This window comes from Stegastes partitus, unplaced genomic scaffold, assembly GCF_000690725.1.
Source record: "Stegastes partitus isolate 25-593 unplaced genomic scaffold, Stegastes_partitus-1.0.2 Scaffold1954, whole genome shotgun sequence".
NCBI classification, from domain to species: Eukaryota; Metazoa; Chordata; class Actinopteri; family Pomacentridae; genus Stegastes; species Stegastes partitus.
This window is the reverse complement of record NW_007579685.1, coordinates 2226-22733: the sequence shown is the minus strand read 5'-3', so window position 1 is coordinate 22733 and position 20508 is coordinate 2226. Positions and strand designations below refer to the sequence as shown.

General features: G+C 40.4%; 2 protein-coding genes across 2 annotated transcripts; one reads left to right on the top strand and one right to left on the bottom strand.

Annotated features, from left to right (window-relative positions):
* Positions 1–301: 301 nt before the first annotated feature.
* Positions 302–7427, top strand: LOC103373326 (ubinuclein-1). Its single transcript, XM_008303189.1, has 13 exons — positions 302–517; positions 1856–1960; positions 2121–2219; positions 2398–2538; positions 2730–2821; positions 2931–3507; positions 3625–3695; positions 5371–5500; positions 5602–5723; positions 6223–6306; positions 6447–6590; positions 6691–6741; positions 6824–7427. The coding sequence occupies exons 1-13, from the start codon at positions 302–304 to the stop codon at positions 7425–7427; spliced, it is 2436 nt and encodes an 811-aa protein (XP_008301411.1).
* A 1084-nt stretch (positions 7428–8511) lies between these two features.
* Positions 8512–17344, bottom strand: LOC103373324 (vascular cell adhesion protein 1-like). The gene is made up of 7 exons (XM_008303187.1): positions 17262–17344; positions 12454–12658; positions 11954–12029; positions 10364–10502; positions 9946–10278; positions 9566–9796; positions 8512–9298 (listed from the first exon to the last, which is right to left on the bottom strand). Exons 1-7 carry the CDS (start codon positions 17314–17316, stop codon positions 9228–9230), a joined length of 1110 nt encoding a protein of 369 aa, XP_008301409.1. The 5' UTR covers positions 17317–17344; the 3' UTR covers positions 8512–9227.
* Positions 17345–20508: the final 3164 nt, after the last annotated feature.

Sequence of the window (20508 nt, the reverse complement as noted above, 5' to 3'; positions counted from 1 at the left end):
AAAAAAAGCAATCCACTATGTCAACAGAAAGTGACTAAAGCTCCAGCAGCTGTACCGTCACCTTTAAATATAAACTTTTGTGGATGCCAGTTAAAGTGAATGATCAGTCTGGTTTAAAAGTGATTTAAACTGTTCTGTTGAAGCAACAAAAAATAAGAATAAAGGCACAAACACAACTTAACTCTTCATTACTGAGCCAGGATTGGCTGCACAGCTGCAGGCCGCTCACACCTGCAACCATTTGTTCCTCATTAAAGCCTCAGAACAAACCTGAGAAGCTGCTGCTGCTGCTGTCAGCTACATGGCTGAATCCAGGAGAGTTCAACTGACCACTCTGAGCCAGGATGGGCCTCCACCCTCGGCCGGTTCGACCTCGCTCCACCAGTGTCCCTCTGGGGCTCCGCAGGGGGAAGAGAAGCGCTCAGACCCCGACACGGTGCGCCTCGTCCTGACCCTGATTGAGCCCGACGAGCGGAGCTTCCCAGAGTTCAGCTACAATCAGCTCATTGATGTCAAGGTGGGACTTTAGCCGGATTGCTTTGGAGAAAAAGGATGTTAAATTTTTTGTTTATTATTTTTTTTAGCAAGCCACAAGGACTAAAACATGAGAAAATAAGTCTTTGTTCATGTAAAACATGTTGTAAGGGCTCATGGTTGCACTAAAAGCACTTAACCAAAGATGGTACAGAGTAAACCAGGGTAAGAAGTTCCCCATTACTCCTTCCTAGATACCACTGGACATAGTTACTGGACTGATTGTGGCCTTGCTGCCATTTGGCTGCTCTGAGGAAACCAAAAGAAGTGTTCAAGTTCAAGTTGAGTTAACATTTTAACAGTAATATACAAAATAAACCTCTGCTTTTTACTATTAGAATATATATAAAACTGTTAACATGAGCGGTATGGAGTATTTGGCAATTAATTTAAAACGGACACAAACAGACAAACCAGCAAGTTTTGTAATACATGAAAATGTAAGATTTTTAAGGGAAGATGGAGTGATTATTTATTTTGTTTTAATTATTGGGCCTAAAGTTCTGGTAAAATAATGTAATTATTCTCTAAAACAGTAACATAAAAGCAAGCAAAGAAAAAGTATATGTACTGTATAAAGATTGGGGTTTAGGCAAACCGATAAATCTTTACATTTTAACCTGATGGTTGCACCTTTTTCAAGATATAACTGACTTGAACTGTCTGGACTAAAAACACTCTAATTTAGTTCTGCTTCACTTTATCAGAGTCAACCTTTGCAGAGAGAATGTTCACATATTGTTCTCTGGTCTGGGAGAGGTTTAGAGCTGCAGCTGGATCATTCCAAAGAGATCGTTATCCTGAAAGTGCTTTTTCTTCTTTTTTTTTTTTTTTTTTAGGCAAACCTGAACATTTTTCATTTGTGCTGTGTGTCGTCTACATTTGCTCTTAACCAGTAACATATATGCTGATATTTACACATCTGAACAAATCTTACAAATGTTCCTTTTATTATGACACAAGAATTATTCAAATAGACCTTGTGGTTGCAGAGATAAACTGTTGTAATTTTCAAGCAGAGGCCTGATGATAAGCTCAGGGTTTCACAGGTTAATGCTAATCAAAGTGCAGCCCTGCTATTTTATTTGATCATATTTTTGGAATAAATTATTGAAATGGTGATCCTAGTTTTCCAAACAGTTAAAACCTGATGTGCCAACAGATTTCAGTCTAGTAAGTCTAAATGCCATAAAAACAGGCGTCATGTAAAGTTGGTTTTAAGTTTATGTGAAGTTAAATGTGACTATAAGGCAAAGTACAGCTGTTTTGTATTTTTGTGTGTCGTCTGTGATTAATATGTGAGTTTTGTTATTTTTTATAGATCAATCAATCCAAAGCTAAAGTTCCTCTGAGCAGACTTGAAGAGGAAGAAAAGAGAGAAAGTGATGAAGTTGCTGCCATCGCAAGAAAGTTCGAAGAAAAATATGTGAGTAGCTTTACAGCAAACCTGAATCACAGATTTGGCCTGGCATTATTTAATATCCTCCACATGTATTATGTTTACGAAGTAAGAAATCTGCTTAAACAAAAGGTTGTTATCAATTTGATTTGGAAATGATTTGATATGTTGCCTCTTCTTATTGCAGGGCGACAAACCTAAGAAGAAAAAGGATCGCATTCAGGACTTGATAGATATCGGTTATGGTTATGATGAAGAGGATTCTTTCATTGACAACTCTGAGGCTGTGAGGCTTTAGACTGACATCTGAATTCATACATACTATAAATCACACTATTAATTCTACTATTTATTCCCAGTTTTAACATTTAGAGGTCCATCAAGCTTTAGCTTATTACATTTTTTTCTCAAATTGCTAAAATCTCTTTTGATGGATTGTAATATCGTTTCTGTCTGGTCTCCAGTACGATGAGTTTGTGCCGGCCTCCATTACAACCAAGTTTGGTGGGTTCTATGTGAATTCGGGCATGCTGCAGTTCCGCCAGACTTCTGACACTGAAACTGACGACGTCACAGCAGAGGAGAAAACACTTGACCTCACAAAAGTAAGTGGTGCATCTCAGAAGCATCAGCGTTGTCATGATGTTTGGTCAAATTCAGGGTGAAAAATTCAAGACGCATTAATGTTGTGTCACGTGACTGAGTGCACCAAGGTTCCATTTCATTAAAAAGTTTAATTTCTTTAAAAAGTTTCAAACTTCTGGATTGTTTCTAACACCTTGTAACAAATTGTTAGAAACGTAAACTCAGTGGTGGGCAGGATAAGCCCAAGAAGAAGAAGTGTGGAGCAGGCGAAGAGAAGAAAAACAATATGGATCCTAAGTTAAGGTGAGGTTGATCAAAATGGCATCACCTCTTGTTTCAAACCACTGATGCCACAACATTTGACCTGATGATTCTCTAAATTCTCTCATAAGCTTAATGTGTTCATCTTTAGGACTTTGTCTAAAACTAGGCCGGACAAAGAGATGAAGGTCAGAAGGAAGAAAAGAGCTGCTAAGACGTTGAGCGTCACCAGCATGCTGAAGAAGTTTCAAAAAGAAAAGGAAAGGGAACGACAGAAGATGGAGAAAGCCCATCAGAGGGCATCTAGGATTATGGGTGCAACCACATTCCCTGTGTTCCCGGCAGATGCAGCCGGAGGTGGAGGCTCGGGACAGACGGACCCTCTCCTCACTTTGATCGGCTCAACCAACGACCACGCTCTCATCCAAGCAGCCAGCACACTGGACTTTGATATTGATTTGGATTCTTTATTAGATGTCAGTGAAGAGACTTCATCGCAAAAATCACTTCCTCAACCTGCCGCAGAGACGCAGCGAATCCAGATCAAAACAGACGATCATATTTCTGATGCTAAAGCCCAGACTTCAAACACAAACTCTCAGCTGAAGCCTCATCCAGAGCAAATCCAGCTTCTGTCAGAAGTCAGTTCTGCATCAGCACATCAGTGTGTCCCCCTGCCAGAGGGACTCCCCCCGGGACTAGAAGAGAGCATCAGAAAACTCACAGTGGTAAGGTTTTATTTGAATATTCTGACGTCAGTAAGTTTGGGCACTTTTTAATAGACTGAATGCTCGTGACCAGACAAATGCAGGATAGACTCACAGATGGCATTCGCTACTTTTCAGGCTGCCAAGACCTCAGAGGGAGAGTCAAAACTCAAGTTCTTCAATCCAGATATCAACTCAATCCTTCTGGAGTGAGTAGTGCCACAACACAAACAACACTATGGCAGTTTGTCTCAGACCAGGAGTGTACTGGGAGCCTTTTATAAAAGCCTAATCGGCTGCAGAATGCCAGAATTATGCATGTTAAGATTTGTGTAATTAACCAGCTTTTACTACATGATCAGGTTGAATTTGAACAGAATCCACTCGTAATATTGTTCCTGATCAGGCGGTTCAGTGGGCACCCCGTTTCAATAATGGGCTCTTTGACGTTGCGCAAAGATTCCTGCTGATGGTTTGTTTAGCCTGCTTTTATTTTGTAGCCCTGGCAGCAGTCTTGGTTGTAGTGATGGTAACGTCCATCTGCTGGTTGGTCGGCCGTTTCCAGATGATTGATTATACTGACTTCGGTGTTCCTTTTCCTCTTGTACCACCGTGAGATTGACTTTCCTTGAAATTTTCTTCTTGGGGATGAATCGTGATAATTTTGGCGAGCTCTTTTGATCTAGTGCCACCATCAGGTCAGAATCATTGACTGAAAATGGATGAACCCTTCATGACATCACCCATAAGTGTTTTTTGTTGTCGTTTTGAATCAGTCTGGTGGCTGCAGCATCACCATCTGCACTCCTCCTGGTCTGGACTGGATGTAAGGCATACAAGTCTGGCACTGGCCAGTCATGACAGTCTGCTTTGTGCTTTCCTACCACTTATCTTACTGGTTTCCAAAACCCCTTGACTAAAACAAGCACCTCTGAGCAGCAAGCTACCTGCTGTTTATTTTTGCTGTAAAGTTTAACATCGGGTTTTTGAAGTCAGGCTCAAGTGGACATTTGAGCATCTGCAGGCTGTTTCTGGCATTTTCACACTGGCTTCAATTCTCAGCACAAAAGTTTGCTGCTTGGTCGAGACCAGTCCAATTCTTTTGTTTCTGATCAAATATAAAGAACTTCCATCAGCTCAGAGCTACTTGACAGCTTTCTGCATGTTGTACATTGGCAGGTAAACAGTACTTTGTAATGTATGCAATCGTGTATAGAAAAATATTTTTACAAGAAATGAATGAATAAACATATGTGAGAAAAATTCTATCTTTATATTTTATATTTATATATTTTTTTCTCACATATGTTTATTCATTCATTTTTTGTAAAAATATTTTTCTATACATGATTGCATACATTACAAAGAACTGTTTACCTGCCAATGTACCGCGTGATGAATGCTGTGCACTATGGGTACTTAAGATGGCGGCCTCAGTCTAATGGTTAGCAGGCTGAGGAAGAGCATTTTGCTCGAAACGTCACACCAATAAATTGTATAAGGGAGCCTATTTTTGGTGTGCGGATCGTTCTTCTCTTCTTTTCTCATTTTTCACATTTTGTGATCCAGCACCCAACCCAGTGGGCCTCGGGGATGTGCGTGCCTTTCCTTCTTTAAGCTTTCTGCATGTTAACACAGTAAACTAAGATGAACGCAAACGTTACCTGTTCACCATCAGCATGTGAGTGTCATTGTTGGCAAAATGTGAATCTCTTCTATAAGTGCTGCTTCCTTCTAAATCAATATAAACTTCATAATCCCACCTTTGACATCAGCACAGTGAGAAGTTTAATACAAGATGTTGGGTAGAGCAGTGGATTAAATCAAAAGCCATCTGATCTGTGACACCCCTTGTTCAGCTCTCTCACTGTGTTTTCATTCCAGCATTGAGCTGCAGTGTCGGGAGCAGGGCGGTCAGCTGCGCTCCAAGGTCTACACACACCTGTCGTCCTTCCTGCCCTGCAGCAGAGATACACTCCTCAAACGTGTCAAGAAACTGGCAATCACACATGTGGTGAGTCTGCTCTGGGTCTCAGTTCTGCTCCTGTTACGCCTAGCGTGGGTTGTTCTCGTTTGATATTTGACTCGCTTCTTGGATTTGCCTACGATAACGAGGAGCCCCCTGCGGTGGAAGATCCAATGCAGAAACTGAAGGAGACCATTGGAAGATCAATGCCCGAGCAAATTGCGTGTTTCCATGAAAACTGCCAAGCGTATGAACAAACAAAGACTGCGAAGTAAGTTGATCAGCATTTATTCTTGGGTTTAAAAATAGATCATCTCTATTTTTTAGCTGTCCTGTTGTGGTAATTTATACTTAAATTCCTACTTGAAAATGATAAATAATCAAGCGAATTACTCAGAAATGTCACAAGTCCTATTAAATGAGTGAAAACATATTAAAGGCGTGGAAACCCTAACATTCATTCAAACATGTACCAGAAACGTCAGATCAACAAAAGATGGCAATCGGCTTGAAACATCCTGACTGTCAAATCTGCTTTCTAATCTTAAATAAAAACCAGAAGGACAGCACACCTTTAGGTCCCATTCAAGGGGTTTTTCTGGAGGAAAACTTTAACCTTGAATTACAATGAAATGTGTTGATCTATAAAGTGTCATTCAGCTACTTGATATCATACAATTTGCTGTAATGCATAAATACGTCTTCTAATTGGGTGTGGACTCACTAGAACTATATATTTTTTTCTTTCTAATTTTGACGTCTTATGTCAGGGCAACAGAAGAGGACAATGTGGAGGAGAAAGCTGGGAAAAGAGGAGGTCCGAGGAAGTTCTTCAAGTGGAATGAAGACGTCAGGTCAGATATAAAGAACATCAGCGGACTGTTTGAAGTTGTTCCGTATTTCACTTCTGAAATGAGTTAAGCTTTGGTGGTCCATGAAAACAGGGATAGTAATGTATATTTTTTTTCTTCTGTGCAAATTTTCTTTCATGCAGGGAGTGCTTGGCTCACGTGTTCAAAGAAAAAATCGACAAATATAAAAAGGAAAGAAAAGAGGGCCAGGAGATGGAAGACTACCTCAAGACCTTTATAGACAATGAGGTCAAGCCACTTTGGCCAAAAGGATGGATGCAGTCCAGGTATGCCATAATCAAAATGAAATCCCAACTTGCATGATTTTAAGGTATTTCTTTACCTGATTGTACGTGTTGACAGACCCTTTGCCTTTGCTTGTTTCAGCGTGCTGTTAAGGGAGAGCAAGAAAATGTTAGGTGCCTTTATGTCATTACCGTGAGTGTAACAATGCGTAGAGCTCCAGCTCCAATTTATTACCTATGTCAGTTCACTAACTTTGTCTTCCACTTGTGTTCAGAGTGAAAAAGGCCAAGTCTGACAAGAGGCAGTCCTCCATGAATGGCGCTTCCACTTTGCCAGATGGCTGCGGCAGTTTTCAGGGAGCTCCGTCACTTTCAGGGGAACTCAGCCGAGGAACAGAGCAAGTCTTTACTGAAGACTTCAATATATCCAGTTCTGTACCACCTGGTGTTGTACAGAACGATGGTGTTGCCTCGAGAAAGGATGCAGTTAAAGTGTTGGACTTGGATGTGGGTTTTGCTTCACCTACAGATTCAGACGGACCTGTAGTCAACGCCACATCAGCGCCTACTCACTCACTCCTGGACATCCTCGCCGATCAAGCACTGGCTCGAGAGCAACCTTTTGTACTTTCCCAGGAGCTCCTAGCAGAGGCTGTTGCAAAATACAGGCATGCAGTTCAGCACTGGAGCTTCAGTGTGGACAGCAAAAGTTCGCCTGTGGTTCCTCCACCTCCTCAGTCCAGCCCGGTCAGTTTCCCAGTGAGCAGAGCTCGTCCGGTTGCTTTGCCTCGGCTGCTGCTGGCTGGAGACGCCAGACATGTGGACGCTGATGGAGTGCAGATCATTTCAGATGACGACGATGACATTATCATACAATGAGAGCTTCCAACAGACACATGCACAAAGTAAGTATTTATTTTTGTTGCTAACCTTACTTTTTTTTTTTTTTTTGCTAAGTTTGTCAGAGAGAGAAAATCTATTTGTTTGACAAGAGGGATGGACGGAGAGATTCTTGAAGCTCCTCCAGAGCAACAGAAGGCATTAGTATTATACAGATAGGTTACCTTAAATGTGTAAAATCACTGCCCCTTAAAGGAATATATTGTGCAGCATGTTTTGGTAATGACTGTATGTGATAACAAAATGGTCATAAATACCCGAAATGACAAAACGGTGCAACCAAATTGCGCATAAGACACATTACCTTTTAGGAAATGTATACAAATTTGAGTTTCATGCTTTATTTCAAGAACCATTAAGCATGTTTATTGATCTTTGTCTAACACACTAATATATTTAATGCCAATTTAGTGCTTTGATGGTAAAAACAGATGATATTCAGTGGCATGGCCCAGCAATTTTGTCAAGTAGGGACAAATCAATACACTGATATTTGTCTTCTTTCTAGATGTAGCAGGGTGCTGAAGATGGACTGAACTAATGACAAGATTCCTACAGAGTAGTTATGTTCGTAAAGCCAGCAGCGGTAAATGACTATCCAGCAAAACTTAACTGATCTGATTGAACACTGAGGATGTGTTGTTTGTGCGCTTTCTGCCATCTGTGTTTGTTTGCGTGAGTGTGTCTGCAATAGGATGGAAGCAAATGGAGTTAAATTCATGCATCAGAAGTGCCACTTTGACCAAAAAGCAGACAAATGAACTGACATCCAACCCTCTTGTCTGAGTCAGACCCTGCGACACCCACTTATTGAACCACTTCCAAAAACAATGTTTTAACAATGGATTGTATTGGAAAGGTTTTGTTTGAGATGCAAATGATTTACTTTGAATTAATAAATAATAAAGAGATACAATGGACAGCCATTTCTTTTGTGCTTCGTCTCCACATGAGGTACAGCAACGGAAAATTTGGTATCGCTGCACTACCCACACACACACGGTTTCCTTTGTTTTCCACAATTATTCAAAGTCGTATACAATTAAAATGGCCAAAACCTCACTTGAAAATTGACACTATTTATTCACTACTACTGAAGGAGTGTGTTTTAGTTTCTTTGTGAGCTCAAGCCAGCAGAATGGACATTTGCAAATTTAAAATGCATTTTCTACTCAGATGTTCACCAGTCTTTACATGTTTGATATTGTAATTATTGACCCGTGTTTGCTATTTATTTTTTAATGTTCAATTTTGTTCCCTTTAACCGTATTTTGTCACAGCACAAACAGTTTACAGCTATACAAGTGTAAAGTAAGATGTACTGCTATTGGACAAGTTTTGTTTCAGCATTTTAAAATCAGAGAAATAAGACCTTCTGCTTTGCAGTGTCAAAAATGCAAACAAAAACAAAACATGTACACAGCAAAGACATTAAACAGACATAACGTGGAAGAAAATCTACCGTGGCTGAGTTAATGAGCATGAAACTGTACAAGACTAACATGTGGTTTTCCTGCTACAGCAGCTTTCAGTTGGAAAGATGTGGACTTCACCTTCTAGGCAGGTTACATAGAGGCTTCACCATAACAGTATAAGAACATGTACCTGAGCAGCAGTCCTCAAGAAGAGAGCTGTATCTGCTTTCAGTGAGCACAAATGATGCGCACAAAGGCATTAACATTTAAGACGAGTGATACAAAGCAATGAATCTTCCCTGACAAACAGGAGCAGTTCATCCAAACAGCATGGAAAGAAGATCACAGCAGGTTCTTTTAGGTTTTACAGCCAGTGAATCATCTGAGTTACCAGGACAGCCAACAAGAAGTGTCCATTACAGGTGTTTGCAGTTCCTAGAAAGAGGGAATCATTTAATCAGTGTTCTTTCAGTTTCATTTTACCTCATTCACCTTTTGATCTGGTATGATGAGCAGCATTTTTCAAACTCAGGACAATCATAAGTTAAGGCATGAAAGGTTTTCCATAGAAAAACAAAGGTAGTTTAAAATCTACATACGTTGCAGCTCTTATGCATTCACTGATCTGTTTTTGTTTCATATTCTATGTGGAAATGTGACAACATTCATTTGATAAAAGTGCAGCAAAAAACATAAACCTACCACTGCCAGCAAGGACCTCCACCTCGACTGTAAAATTTTTTTGTCCAAGAAATCCTTCGGTCCACACTATGTATTTTCCAGCATGCGCTCTGCTTGAGTGATTGGGAAGAACAATCACCTGCCCGTCTCTGATCCAGGTGACTGATGGTTCAGGGTTTCCAGTTACATTACATTTGAGACTCTCTCCCTCTCTTACTTGCAGTTTTGTAGGACAACTGAGCTGTGGACCAACTGAAAGAGAGCAAAAATCATAAGTGGGGTTGAAGAAAAGTTCAGTTGATGTGTTTTATGAAAGTAAATTGGTGAAAGGGTGTCAGAGGCAACCCAACAAAGACAGAGACTTGAAATATGTGACGATCAATGTCAGTAGATTGACTCACAGAGGACCGTGGCACTAAGTTTTTGTGACGTCACCACTGGAGGATGCTGTGGTCCTTCAGGTCCCAGTTCCAGTTTAGCATCACACCAGTACTGAGCTCCATTGTCTTCTTTAGTGGGAATGATGCCAAGAGTGAAGATCTCCGTCACTGGTGTCCTCTCAGTGGTGTTGTTGGACTGAACTTGACCCAGTGCTGTATCTCCTCTGTAGAAGGTCACAACGAGGTTTTCAACAGGTGCAACGTCCTGAACGGTACACTGCAGCGTGTACTGATAACCCTCAAACATCGGTCCAGTGTGATTTACCAGTGTGATGGACACTCTGTCGGGAGGCTCTGTGGAGAAAGACTGACAGATCAACTACACAGAAATTCTTGTTGCATGTTTTAAGATGTTGGACAGATAAGATTCTTAACTCACGGTAAATTATTACAGGAAGGGCAAGGTTGCATTGGCCTCCATGTTCAGATAGTGCAAAACATGTTACATTGATGCTCCAGACGGTCAAGTTCTTCACACTCCAGACTTTAAAACGATCCACAGTGATCTCAGCAGTTTCCTAGAGTGACAAAAGGTCACAAATCATGAAGCTATTGAGATTATAGTAAAATGAAGACAATAAATAGAACAGTTCTCACTACCTTTGTGGTAACAGGGTATTGGGTATACCTGTACAATGTAACCCCATGCAGCATCTATATAATAGATCTATGCAGGTCTTCAGACTGTCAAGCCCAAACGTGATGATCATGAACTAGGATCCATTTTGGACATGGATCAGTAGCCTCATTATCACTAATCAGTCTATGGGAATCTTTGTAGCCACTGGTAGGCCCAGGGTGAAAGATCTCTTCTAGCTGATGAAGCTAGTGATTGCTATTTAGCTAGCAAAGCTTACTTCTATAGTTGTGAAACTCAGCTCTGGGAGGAGTTCAGGGAGGCCATAGGGAAGGGCTTTTAGTTGCCCTGAAGGAGGTTCTGGGAAACAATAAGACAATCCAGGAAGGGAGGGCCAGGTTTTCCCTCGGGGTCCCTCTGCACGTACCTGGGAGGAGACCCAAGGGCAGATCCAGAACACACTGACAGCCTATATAAGCTATAAAGCCTCATAGTTTGGACTGAATTGATTCAGCCAGGAATTAACTTTGTTTTGGGGATTATAAAGTTAATCAAGTAAAGGAGCTGGGGATGTGGATTGAGGGAGAAATTCTGATCTACAATGCGAATACAAAACGTTTCAGTACAACGAAGACGTTGTCAGTCGGACTTTTGCTGCAGAGCTGCTGCATTGGATTGTGTACATAAAACTGGTGTACTGAATAACCTGCCAAATCAGTGTATGAATCTGATACCCAGAGACCTTGCATATAGTAGTTATATTTACCAAAACACTACAGACTTTTTTCTTTTTTAAAATGTCAACTAGAAGAAGATTCTTTGGTCTGATGAGACCAAACTTGAGCATTTGGCCATCAGACTAGACAATATGTTTGGTGGACACCAAACACTGCACATCATCACAAACCCACCATCCCCACCATGAAGCACGGTGGTGGCAGCACCATGATGTGGGGATGCTTTGCAGTAGCAGACCCTGGAAGGCTCATTCAGGTAGCAGGTGAAATGAGTGCAGCAAAGTATAGGGACACATTGCAAGTGAACTGCTGCTTGGGAGAAGATTTGGTTTCCGACAAGACAATGACTTGAAGCACACAGCAAAGAAATGATTTAAAGATAACAAAGTCAATGTTCTGGATTGGTCAGAGCCCAGACCCCAATCCAACTGAGGAGTTATAGCTGGACTTGAAAGGGCCGCTCACTCACAATCTCTACTGAACCTGAAAGAGCTTGAGCAGTTTTGCAAATACTTTTTTATCGGCACTGTATTTGAATTCTGCCGTATGTTTATGGAGAGTGTGCACATATGCCTCTGGATAATGGTTTTGTTTCTGTGCATACAAGGTTCTGAAGTTATAAATTACAAAATACAGAATCTGTCATTGTCATTACCGATGAGACTTCCCAACCCAGAGCAGAAAACCCCATCCTTGGTATAGAGCAGTTAGCTTTGACTGGATCTCCAAACCTGTGACAGGGGAATTTAAACACAGTTATATGTTACTAAATCTCATTTCAGACATGCATCCACTTCCATTAATTTGATGGCAATTTATTGTGTCAGCCTTGCATGTGAATAAGCAACCTGGTCACAACAACAATCTGACTAGGTCTAGTCGAGCAATGACCTGGTAACATTGTTGTATCACTTTTAAGAAGAAACAGAGCAGAGCTTCCCGGGTAATATGTCCACAAGTTTACACATTTAATACAATTCCCTGGAGCCCTGAATAATACAGTATTTGGTGCATATGCTGCATCTTGTGTTTTTATGCAAGATGCATGACAAAATGTTTATTATTGTTATTATTCCTTTTTAATGTAGTTGAATTAACCCTTTAATCACTGAGCCCGTATCTCCCTTAAACAACGATCATTCAGTCTTGCCATACCTGACCACCAGAGTTGAGGGTGACATCGTCAGAGGGCAGTGGAGTCTTTCTGTTGACTCTGCAGAGCTGCTGATGAAGGGAGGGATGTGGGATGGGACACTGAGAGAAGGGGAAGGTAGAAATGGGAAGCTTGTCGGCAAGGGAGGTGAAATTTGCGATGGAAGAGTTGGAGCAGGTGTGTACATGGAAACAGGAGATGAGGTAGCTGAGGTCACAGAAGCAGTCAAGGGAGTAGGAGAGGAAGCAAGAGACAATAATTAATTTATGAGTACACATACTGTAAATATATCTTTAAGGCTCCCTCCTAATCTCTGTGAATTGGAGAAATTTCTCAATTAATACTCAGAACAGATGGTTTTTGTGTTTTAGTCTTTTCAGTCTTCGAGCATTCAGCATCTGTCCTGACATGCTTTCTGGGATTTCTCATAGTTTCCCTGCATTGTTTTCTCTTTCCATGTGAATGATTTTTGAATATTGAGATCATTTAGCCCATTTTTAAATTACCTGTGATGTCTTCATCTACCTTAAACTTTAGGCTACATCATGTCATGTGTGATTTTGGGATCCTTTTTAGTCTGAACATCCCTTGAGGGTCTACAGTGAGAGTACACTGTATGCTTTTTTATAATATATACATTTATATTTAGCATTTTGTTTATGTATTGTTGGAAATCACTGATTAATTTGTGTGAATATTGGGAGATGTTGACCAGAATGTGCCAAGTGAAAAAGGATTCAGCCCACTGATGTCAGTAGTGATGCCACCTTCAGCAGTAACAGCTGCAACCAAACGCTCCCTATGAAGACCTAGATATTAGTCTTTGACATGGTGGCAGTATTGACCCACTCTTTTTGGTGGAACCACATTCTTGCAGTTACACTGGAGAGTTTTCAAGCATAAGCTGCTCTTTTGAGGTTCTGCTACAAGATTTCATAGGGTTTGTGTCTGGACTTTAATGTTGTACCTTCTGAGCCATTTTGGATGGTTTTGAGGATCATTATCTTACTGCATAACATAGAGTTTATGTTTCCTGCAGTTATGTCAGGTCCCTCGAAGCAGCAACGATGCCCCACAACATCACACTGCCACCTCTATACTTTTCCAATATGTTCGTCGGTGTTTGATTTTCACCAAATATACCAGGATCTCTGTCTTACGAACAGCTGAACCTCTGACTTCTCAGTCAATAGAACATTCTCTGAAAATGTTTGAGAGTCATCTATGTGCTCTTGGAGTTTGCAGCGTCTTTCAGATAGTGGTCATGAACACTGACCTTTATTGAGAAAGAGAAAGGCCTTTTTTTTTCTTTTAGATTTCCTTAGATATTTTGTGACTTCCTGCGCGAGTTATCACTGTGCTGTCAGAGTAATTTTGGAAGCTCTGCCATTTCTGGGAAGTTTCACTATTGTTCCAAGTCTTGTCCATGTGTAGCTAATATCTCTCACTGCGGATCAGTGGAGTCCCAGAGGCTTAATTCCAACTCATCCTTGCTGCATCCGTGACAGTGTGTGGCATAAATGTAGTCATCTTCCTGAGTATAAGACTCCATGCAGACCTGTCTACAGATGCAAAGGCAGTCGTGTGTATGCACACAGGAACAACTGTGGACATCATGGACACAGAACGATTTGTACTACACCACTTTTTCCAGACCACACAGAAGTCCGTTTGGAGGACTCAGTTCCATACACGTGAAGTTGTATCCATGCATTCTGTGAATGTAGACTATTGCTGAGCATTTTTGTGTAATTCCCGCTTGAACTTCCTCTGTGGATGTCTGTATGCAGCCCAAAATCTGTGTGACAGAATTTACGTCACACCACCTTAGCAGAAGGTTAACGCTGCGGTAAAACGCTGGCTTCATGACAACTATACATTTGTGGTGACAGCAGCAGTCTGTTTGCGTCCACACGGGGGTCAAATCAAAGCTTTACAAATAGCTCTGTCACCTTCCTAGACTGATGTATTTCAATCACCTTTCTCATCTCTGCTGGAACATCTTTAGATTTTAGCAGGCTGCTGATATTAATAGCTTTCCGTCACCTTCATGCTTTTGAAACAGGTCAATTAATGTGATGATCTAATTGACCAGGGTTGGTAATAACCAAGCACATATGTGCCAAATACAGCTGTAACCAGTTTTCATTGCAGTTTTTTAAATGTAGAGATGAACGGAGGGAATCCTTTTTGACACAGGCTCATTTGGTATTGGATAACTTTTTTGCTTCAATACATACAATTATCATCCAAACTTGCTTTTGTGGGTAACACTTTATAATAACTATCCGTTATAACTAGTTAATAGATCATTTGTAAACTGTTAATTAGTGAGTTATTAACCACTTGTTAAGTGTTTGTTAATAGTTTGTTGATGATTTATAATGATGCCTTATAGATAGTTAATAAACCATTTACAAACGTTAGCTAATGAGTTATAAATGACTTGTTAACTGTCTATTAATGATTTATAGCCACACCTTATAAACCAGTCAGAAATCGTGAACAAGCCATTAGTGAATTACTTACTAATGACTTGTTAAGTATCAGTTAATAGTTTATATATGTTATTGGGACGCTATTCTAAAGTTGCAACTATTCCTCATTTATTAACTGCTGGTAAATGAGGAATAGTTGCAACTTTAGAAAAACATCTCAATAACATACATAAGCTTATAACTAATACTTAACTATTACATTAACTCGCACTTTATAGATCACTTGTTAATAGTTTGTTAACCATCTACTAATACCAATGAAACTTTGTAGAACAGCAAATGGGTGGAACAAGTTCAAGGTACAGAAATTTGATGTGATATTTAAAATATCACAGTTTTGTACCTCAACCCTCTTCCACCTATAGACTTTTCTGTGTATTATATTTTACCAAAGACATACAACAGATAGAATGTTGAACATTGTCTTTAATGTATGAGGAATAAATGAGGAATAGTTGCAACTTTAGAATAACGTCCCAATAACATATATAAACTGGTACTTAACAAGTCATTAGTAAGTAATTCACTAATGGCTTGTTCACGATCTATGACTGGTTTATAAGGTATGGCTGTAAATCATTAATATACAGTTAACAAGTCATTTATAACTCATTAACTAACAGTTTGTAAATGGTTTATTAACTATCTATAAGTCATCATTATAAATCATCAACAAACTATTAACAAACACTTAACAAGTGGTTAATAACTCACTAATTAACAGTTTACAAATGATCTATTAACTAGTTATTATCTATTAGATTATAATATCTATTAGATAGTTATTATAAAGTGTTACCCTTTTGTGTTTACTCAGGTTGTCTTCATTTGTGTTAAATGTTGTGTTAAGATATCACACAGCTTAACATGTAATACAAACAAAACATACCAGAAACCAGGAGAGGGTTCAATAGTTTTTCACAGCACCATGCTTTTACAGTAGCACTAGTCCATGTTAGTATCTATGATGTGAATTCCAGTTACAGAAATAAAATGCTGATTAAAATGATGTGTCTCTGTGATGTTTATGTTGGCGCTGTATGACCTCGTGACTCATTTTTTCCCATCTTTACATAATACAGGCAAGGGTCAGTTGAATTTTGCCATCTCGTAAAATAATACTCTTTTTAGCTGATCTATTGTGAACCATTGTTTCATAGCGCACTGAATACACCCAGTTTGTTCCTCTGAGGAAGGAAGGACACCCTGCCCAAGTCAGAAGAACTCGCTCCTCTTTTCAATTGACTATTGTTCCACTGAATCCTGAGGTTGTTCTCCTGCCTATCAGATGATCTCACTCTAACTGGGCATGCCGGCTGTCAAAATTTAGAGTTATGTTTCCCGCATGCGACTCAGCAAAAAGGGCGGAATAAGACGACAGGCCGCTATGTTTACACAAAGAGGGATAGAGCTAAATGCCACCAAAAATCATGATTGAATGACATCTGTTTTTCCTGATTCACGGTATTCAGTGACGGGAGAAGCTCTCAGATCATAAACTCAAGTGAAGGTCATCATAATGTAATGTCTGCTTCCTAATTTCTATTTATGGGTATGACGCTAACACCTAAATTAAACACACATTATGCGGAATGGACCTTTACTGAGGTTATTATGATTGTTATGTAATACGTTTTTGGATTGCTACTATTGATGCTTTAGCTTGTAACTGGTTCAGTCCTCTATAACAACACTTCATATTTTGAAGATTATCTTGTTTGATTTTCAAAAAAATCTAAAAAAACCCAAAAAACTATAGCAGCAAAAAGCATAGTATAAGTATCCTGTATATTTATACATCATAAACATATGAAGGGATAGAAAATGGAAACACTTGAGTGAAGTACAAATCCCTCTAAAATGCACCTAAATGCAGCACTTCAGTAAATGTATTGACTTTGTAATCCTGCCTCTATCATTATCCATCAGTTACAGCCTGTACATACTGTATACATCGTCTATGTCCTACTGATTAAATATCCTTTCATTTCTGTCTTGTCAAGTTAACTTTAATGAAACCCCCAAAACTACACATTCCAAACTTGCCTCAGAAAACTTTACCAACATCGTGTCTCTACAGATTCTCAGTACTCGCTAATGTCTGTGTTTTTACCTCTTTAGTCCTCTGGAATGTTAAAAAAAAAAGAAACAAACTGAAAGGTAAACACAACTTGTCATGAACAAGCTAACAAGGGGTTGGAAGTTTTTCACTCTCTTGTGCTGTTTTAAATCTCCAGTCTGTATTTTCTGACTGTTTCCATCCTGAGCAGTTCCATCTTATCAGACACTCATCCAGCTCTCATTTCACTCACCTGAGCCAAAGAGGCGAACCAGCAGAAGTGTGATTGGCCATCCAGATGCAGACATCCTTCATCTGTTTCCCTCTGTCAGGATATCGGCTTCTGAAATGACGTCTTTGTCGAAAGAACACGTTGATAGCTGCGCGATGCTGTCAGCGACGCGGCCTGAGACTTCTGAGAAAGCAGTGGGTGCTTCAGGTTTATATGGAGGTGTGGGTGTGTTCTGCTTTGGTGTGTCTGAAGCTGATGATCAGGCAGTTCCTTTGCTTTGGCCTCTCAAACCCACCATGGGCGTTCTCTGTTGGTATATCAAGGGAGGAAGGAAGGGAGGGTCAAGAATAATGCAGTGCAGTGCTGCAATGTAGAGGGCAAGAATAAATGTGTGTGTGTGAGCACTTACACAGCAATGGGTGCTGTAGAGAGGAAAAAGAAAGAAATATGAAGTGTTGTGAAGGAGAAAAAAAACAGAGAAAACCCAGTGTCATCAGTATAATGAAGCTGATGAAGTTGTTTCTCTTATCACCTCCACCATACTTGTGACAAATCTGTCGTGTTGTTATATGACTGTATATCAATATAACATCATCCTTTCACAGATCTCCTTAAAGCTGCTGTAACTATTATCTTTATCTGAACAATGGAAAACAACTACATAAGTGAAGTATGAGCAGTGATAACTCCACAAAGGATCGTCACAGGATTGTTTTTCTTGGCTCTGCTGAACAGTTTAGCTCATTTTTGGTTCAACAACCTGCTACTGTTTTGCTTTGAGTCACTCCCAATATTATTCGTATTCAGTCACAGTGTTCAGAAAAAAAAAAGAAAGAAGCTTTGTTCGACTAGTCGTACGCTAACTTCCCAGTGGCAGCAGGCAAACAGCATTAGTGAGCAGCTGATGAACACAGTGGAGCATCTAAAGCAGGGGTGGATAGTATTTATTTTACTGGGCAAAAATACCATACTAAACTTTCAGCATAGTGAGGCAACTAGAGCCCCTTTCAGACATACACTCCATTCTAGTAATCTGTCAGCAGCCGAATGTGTCGGCTTCATGTCTGCATGCGCACCTGCTTTTCCATAAAAGTCACGCTGGCAGTTCCACCAGGTCAGACCTTGTAACATTTCTCTGTCGCTTTCAGCACAGCACAGGTCCCATTAATGTGTAGCCACTGTTATGTTATCTATAGTGTTTATTTGTGTTTTGCTGCTTGCTTGTTCTCTCCTCAGCGTGTGTGTGTGTGTGTGTGTGGTCCTGGTTTCTGAGTGAATGGATTAGGAGCAGGTGGTGACCATGGATTGGCTGCCTCGCCTGATTCCAGCCGCACAATTGGTCAGGGGGCGGGTCCTTCCGCTATTTGAGCAGCCCGCCAGCTGCACTCGGCCTCCTCACCTCCAGCCTTGCCACTACAAGGGATGCCAGCTCGCCACTTGTGTCTTTGTGCTGTAGGATGCGGCAGCAGCAGCACTAGGTTGCCAGTAATTGAGCAACACCAACTTTGTGACTTTTTAAACTTGATAATATTGTAAATAGCCAGATAGCAGTAGTAGGAGGGAGAGGGTTTTTCTTTTAACCCCTTTTCTCCTGTTTTTGGTTTCTTAGGTAGGTATGATTACTGTCTTTTATTTACCTTTTTTTTGTGACAGGGAAGTTAGGGTTAATTTAGAGTGTTTTTGTTTGTTATTTTGGCCTACGTCTCCTTCTTTACTGAAAGAAACTGCTCGTTTTGAGACTTGGCATGTCTGGTTGCTGGTCTTCTTTTGGAGTGGGAAGTCTGGTGGAGCAAAATTCATGTTATGCCAAAGGTTCCCCTAGACCTGGGCATAACACCGCACACAAGAAATGGCACATCTAGTTGTGTGAAGTGATGAAGGAAATGATTTTTTCCACATTTCAGCCCCAGTATTCATCCAAAGGCATGCACAGAACTCTTTAAAATGATTTTTCTTTTGCCTTTACTAATCAGAACAGTAGAGAGAGACAGGAAAGGAGTGAGAAGAATGGGGAAAGACCTGCAGCAAATGGCCGTGGTTAGATCCCACGACCCGCTGAGTTGGGGACTGTAGCCCCCGTTTGTGAGTCGCTGTCTCATCCAGTTGAGCTACCGGGGCGCCCACGTACAAAACTTTTAATGTGTGTTTTCCAAAATCTCAGCAGAGTTTTTCACACGCTTTACTCTATGATTTCAAATCAATTAGGCAAAAAAATGACCATAAAAATAAAAGTTTGCTGTGATTAAAATAGACACTACAGGATCTGATGACACTGTAAAGTAGTCTGTTAGTTATTTGAACACGTTGATAAGCTGCTGTTAGTTTAGTCTTTAGTTTGTTCTTGTGTTCTTATGTATTCTACATCATTTGATCTGTTATCTAATCTGCTCTAATACCTGACGTATCGCATGCGTGTGGTTGGTGGGCCTGAATGACAGAATGCCGTCACGTTGACAGACTGATGAAGCAGCAGTGTTACATATCCTGTGTCTGAAAAGGGCTTATACACCTTCTTCTGCTTCTGTTTTCAGGTGTCATAAAATCTGGCCCCTCACAGATCAGATGAGAAAGCATAAAGAGCAGCAAAGCCCCAGTGGAAACAGGACGTGGGTGTGCAATGGGAGAAATGGAGGACTCAGTAAGGATAGTGGGGTATGAATCTTTTGCATTTGAAGTCCATGCATATGCCCAGGCTTGTCTTTTGTCCTTTATCTTTTACATAAGCACAATGTGAAGTGATGGATCCCATCTAGTTGTTACTGTAAGACTGTATCAGGAAGAACTGGAATACACAGCTCATGTTGCAGATGGCATCCCTGTAGTGGTTGAATATCAGTGTTACACTGTGAAAATATACATTTTTTATTGAATTAACTGCTTTTTATTGATATTGATATGAGCTACATGCATATAGGAGATGGGTGGCCATTTATTCTGCAAAATAAACTCCCCCTTAATCACTCTGGAAATGAAATAAAGCAAGAGAAAGATTCAAAAGTATGCAGCTTTGAATCACTGTGGCGCTGGCAACCATAACCTTGTGGTCTGTTGACTTGGCCACTAGGGAGCGCTGTGGTTCTTCAGGTCCCAGGTCCATTTTAGCTTCACACCAGTACATGGTTGAGTCGTACTCTGTACTGGCGTCGGTGTACAGAGTGAAGGCCTCAGACACTGGTGTCTTGCTGGTGTTGTTGGAGCGGAGTTGACCCAGTACTGTCGACCCTCTGTAGAAGGTCACAGTGAGGTGTTCAACAGGTGCCACATCATA